A 5340-nucleotide genomic window follows, 5' to 3' on the forward strand; every position below is an offset into this window, starting at 1 on the left:
CTCCCTCTCCATCAGTGGGACAAAAAGCTCCCAGCAGCACCAGGGAGCGGCCGAATGGTGCTTCAGAGCTGTTTATCCCAACAGACCTATTTATTTCAGCTAATTGCTAGAGTTTTTAAATGATTCCTGGCAGGGGTGAAGCTATAGAAATGATGGCTGGTGACTGATGAATAACTTGGATAAAATTCCCAAAGCATCAAAACGATTGACTCTTGCACAGGAATGCTGCTTTGAGTTAGTGCCTTGCCCAGAGAAAGGCATGGGAGCAAGTTCCAGATGAACCCAAAGTTATTTGGGCAAATAGACAAAACGCAGCATTTACTGATACCAGTCTCTCATCCATGCAGGCTTGTTTCTTAAAAACAGTTCACAGGGAATGTTATTTAACCCTGTGCTGCTCTACTTTGGCCAGGGTCATTCACAGAAAAGAAAGTTTTTGAAGAGCAATCAGCATCTTTCAGAGGCGTGCACAGGCTTGAAGTTTAAAACTCCATAAATAGAAAGCACATCATGCTTTGGTTTGGGCTGTTGTTGTGGTTAACGTAGCAAAAGAAAAGAGCAAGGCACGCTGAGGACTCTGCATGGCTTGGTGGGCCCAAGATTGTGCTCCGTGCTGGAAAATATCTACCTTCTAATGGAAATTTTAGGGTAACTGGGTGACATTTTACAGCCTCTGTAATATGGAAAAAGATTAGGCCATTTCTTCTGTTTGGAAATTGATGGTTTGGAGGGAATGGGAAAATGCAGGTGCAGCAGAGGAGAACTACAGCAATAGCCATCTATTTAAATGTAAACTTCCCTAAGCCAGTATTTTTCAAATATCCTATAAGCAATATTTTCAACTATAGAGAAGCATTACAGTGAAATAGGAAGATGCTGAGGAAGTCAGTTTTTTCCAGCATGTGCTGCATTCTTTTAATACTTTTCTTTTTTTTTTATTGCCCGGAAGTTGCCAACGTGAATAAAGGGCAGAACAAAAAGCATTAGCATGTCCTTGCTAACAGCAAAGGGCCTTTGCAAGGTGTAGAGGAAATGAAGGGGTTTTTGGTTCTCTTATATGCAGAAAGCTTTATTCAAATTAGAAAACAAATTAGCACACTCACACACAAAAAGTTTTACATTTGATAAGCACGTATTTTGTTATCAGTTCTGAACAATGCAGCCTCACTCCTGCGCTGGGCACTGAGCAGCACCAGGCAGCTCTTTGTTAGCAGCCTTTCTACTGAACGTTGCAGAACAACAAATGCACTACCCAGAGCCTGCAAAGTCCCCTTCCCTGCAACTGACTGAGCTGACAGCTCTGTCAGCCTCCGAGTCTCGTTCCTGTGATGAAATCAGTGAAACAAGACAGCAGTAGGATGAAGCAGAGTCAAAAGTTAAGGCTGTGCAAGACTGGAGAAGCCTACAGTCTGCAAACTATTGCACATAGGAGGAGGAAAATATTACTCAGGTTAAATGTAAGGTACAACTTTCAACAGTGCCTAGCAATTGTTATCTAGGCCTTAAACAGGAATATTGCATCCATACAATTCAACACATTAATGGTCTCGTGTTCCCCTATTACGAAAGCTGCTTCGTTGCCACATGAAATAGCCCCGGTCCCTGTAGCTCCAGGGATGTGTTTCATTCTCTTATGAGCACACTTCATTCAGTGTAACAGATAAATAAAAGCAGTAGTAGTACTTTAGCATGATGCAACAGTGCAATTCCACCGTCATGGTTTTGAAATAATTGTGCCCTAGCACCTTATCAACATGACAAACCCACCCGGCTTTAACATGCACTAACGTCTCCCACTCTTCAGCCACCCTAACCTCATACCTACATATTTCTTCTTTTTATATCAGAGCCTTCCCAAAAAAGCAGCTCAGAAAGCAATGCTCCGCTGTCTCATTTGGAGTGAGAGCCCCCTGAAGAGACATACATCGAACATTACCAGGAACACATGACTTGATGCCCTCTAGATCTCTTCATAAAAGGAGAGGGGAGAAAAGCCAAAGAGCCATTGCATGGATTTCAATAAACATTGCAAAAGAAAAGTAGCCCAGGAGGACAATTGTGCGTGTTCTGGTGCCCTTGCCAGAGGACAGTCGGAGCTGGGTGTGGACAGAAGCAAAGTGAGAACCTTCATTTCTGTGTATTTCCCCTCAAAATCTCCATCTGCAGTTCCCTCCGGCTCAGCTGCCAGCAGCAGTAGCAACTGCAGGTGCCCAGGTTCTGAGCGGCCGGCAGCGTTTGAGGCAGCAGATCACTGAGCTATGCAAATACGGGGAGAGCTTTCTGGTGTTCCAGCACTGCCAGGCCCCTGGGCCCGGCTGCAAACTAGAAACGCAGCAGCAAAGCTGCTTTTGTCTGCTTCTGAAGGCCTCGGGTCAGTTTTGGGGTGAGGGATGGGGGAGCGTGCGCCTCAGCTCTCATTCCATCTGAAGGGAGTCGCTGCCCTGGCAGGGGTGGTGGCCAGAAGCTCTCAGCATCACCCGCCTGACTCCCAGAGCAGGCTCACAAGTGGATGGAGCCCCCTGCATAAAGATGCCATCGCTTCACCAGGAGCTTTCCATCACAGCAGAGAGGCTCGACGCTTCCCCCAGCGCGCCGTGACAGGGCTATTTGTGCTGGCACAGATAAGCATCTGTCACCCTTTCCATTAGAATCTCCTATTTCCCTGCTCGTAGCTCAGCCATAAAAAACGGGGCGTAGAGGCAGAAAGTTGACGTACAAGGTCTTGTGCTGAGAGTGATCATTGTTGTGGGTTTTTTCTTCCCTTTTCTAACCTGAAGAAGAAAACATGTTTCTGCAGAGACTCCTGACCACTACGTTTGGATCCAGCCATAGATTTATTTCACAATAGTGAGGGCTGCTTCTCAACATTCGATCTTAATTACTGCATTAGGGATGATCAAGATTAAGGGGTTTGGACTCTCTGATCTTTGCAAGATGATGAAATAAAGAACTGAAGATTATAGGAATAACAACTGGATATTATAGGCACTGAGTACTGTTAGGAAAGGTGTAGAAGAGCCCTTTGGGATCAGCAGCAGAGGGAGAAGCAAGCCCAGTGTTGTGGTTTCCCTGGTGAGACAGGCAGCTCAAAATCCCACCCCCTGAATTCAGCATCAGCCAGAGACTGAGGACAGCAGACACTCGGTGTTTCCACTGCTTTAGGCAAACCCCCACCCCATGATCTTGCTGCAGTTGCTTACTGGGGAGTGCAAAGCCTATCTTGTGCTGGGAGCCCACTATCCCCACCTTGGCATTGCGAGATGGATGAGGAAAAGAGAGCAGCATTTTGCCAGGAGGAGATTCATGGGGGATAAGAACAGCACAACACTGTTCTTTCTGCTTTCCGTTTTAAGCACCTTTTCATGTATTTTTGTAAGAATAATTACAACTAAAAAAGCTTTTCTTTGTACATCGACCCTTAAAACACATTCTCTAAAACTCATATCCAAGCTTTAGAGGACCTAGAAAGTTAGATGGCCATTTCTAGCTTGTTAAAACATGGATCCCGCTTCTGACCTCTTGAGCACAGGACTTTTCTCTTAGAGCATGCAGGAAGAACACACACAGGCAATGTGTCTCTACACTGCACTGGACGTCTGCTGTTTGCCGAGAGCTGCATGTTTGACTGAGAACTCTTAACACCATTCTATTGCTACCAGAAGCAGTTACTCACTTTCCCATTGCAAAGTTTTGCATTAGTCTTAGCTGGGATTGCTCAGCCCTTCTTGAAGGCTGGGCCTTGCTAAATGCAGGCAGCTTAACACCTGAAACCAACACACCCCAAAATATGGCTATTTTCATGATCCATCTCAAACTAAGAGCACAAATTGATGTGCTACATCAGGAAGAAGTGGAAGAGGAAAGGCCAATCTATAATAAACATTTTAGTACATAATTAGAACACCAGAAACAGTTGAATAAGAAAAGATTTTAAGTCTAAACTACTGGGGAGAAAAACAAAGGGGACAGGAAAAAAACATATCTCTATTTCACTCCATCCTTTGGCAGAGGTGCCACTTTGCTGTCCAGGTTTTCCAGCATCCTTAGGTATATTTTTATGTAACAAACTTATGAGCAAAAGATACTTTGCCTGCTCTCACACACCACAGCCCTCAACTTGTTCAGAGGCTTATCCATTTGTCTCAGTAGATGACTCCCGTTGGACTTTCTGAATTTTCTGTAGGCTCTTTTGAGTGAAATCCTGGAGCTTTCCTGGGCCAGGAGATACTATGCAGTGCAGTGGTCCACCCGACCAGCTCAGACCCTATTGGTGTAAAAATAAGTATTAATGGCTCCTTTTATTTCTTGACATTTTTATTTTCATACTTTATATTTACAGTTCTTTCTGTTTTGAAACAGGTATTTTGTGATGCTAACCAAGTCGTACAAGCCACAGACGTGCTGGACTGGGAAGACAAGGATGCTGCAGAGACACTGGTGGAGAACGTGGTCCACTCCAGGATCATCAATCCTTTACGCCTGTTTGTTAAGCCATCTCCAGTTCTGAAACACGGCCAGGTGTCCTACTCAGACAGCATAGAAAACTTTTGGGATTGGTTGTCCAACATCACGGAGGTTCAGGAATCTCTCGCACGAACTAAACGCAGACCTATAGTAAAAACTGGGAAATTCAAGAAAATGTTTGGATGGGGCGACTTCCACTCTAACATCAAAACTGTGAAGCTGAACCTCCTCATCACAGGGAAAATCGTCGATCACGGCAACGGGACCTTCAGCGTTTACTTCCGACACAACTCCACAGGTCTGGGAAACGTTTCTGTAAGCCTGGTGCCCCCTTCCAAGGTGGTTGAGTTTGAGTCATCTCCACAGTCAACGCTGGAGACCAAGGAATCCAAGTCCTTCAACTGCCGAATCGAGTATGAAAAAACAGACCGCGCTAAAAAAACTGCCTTGTGCAATTTCGACCCTTCAAAGATCTGCTATCAAGAGCAGACTCAAAGCCATGTCTCCTGGTTGTGCTCCAAACCATTTAAAGTTATCTGCATCTACATTGCTTTCTACAGCGTAGATTACAAACTGGTGCAAAAGGTCTGTCCTGATTATAACTATCATAGTGAGACTCCATACTTGTCCTCTGGCTGATACCATCGTGGGTAGTTGTAGAGATACAACATCAGTCATAAAAATAACCATTTCCATTAACCTTTTGGAGAGGAAGATGTTTTCCTATCAGGTTAAAAAGTCTTTAAAAAACTGTAGCTGTGTTTGTGCTGTATCGTAAATAATCAAACTATTTATGTAACAATCATTTTCATTTGAGACCATTGCATTTTAGCTCTCTCATCATTAATACGGGAGCTACCAGGCAGATGACAAAAG

General features: G+C 44.5%; 1 protein-coding gene across 1 annotated transcript; it reads left to right on the forward strand.

Moving 5' to 3' along the window:
- Positions 1 to 4339: 4339 nt before the first annotated feature.
- NXPH2 (neurexophilin 2) lies at positions 4340 to 5103 on the forward strand (the record flags this gene model as incomplete). The annotated part of the gene is made up of 1 exon (XM_008940453.1): positions 4340 to 5103. A coding segment is annotated over one exon (764 nt), but the record flags the coding sequence as incomplete, so codon positions are not given.
- Between the last annotated feature and the right edge of the window lie 237 nt (positions 5104 to 5340).

This window comes from Merops nubicus, unplaced genomic scaffold (assembly GCF_000691845.1).
Source record: "Merops nubicus isolate BGI_N331 unplaced genomic scaffold, ASM69184v1 scaffold10885, whole genome shotgun sequence".
Taxonomy (NCBI): Eukaryota; Metazoa; Chordata; class Aves; order Coraciiformes; family Meropidae; genus Merops; species Merops nubicus.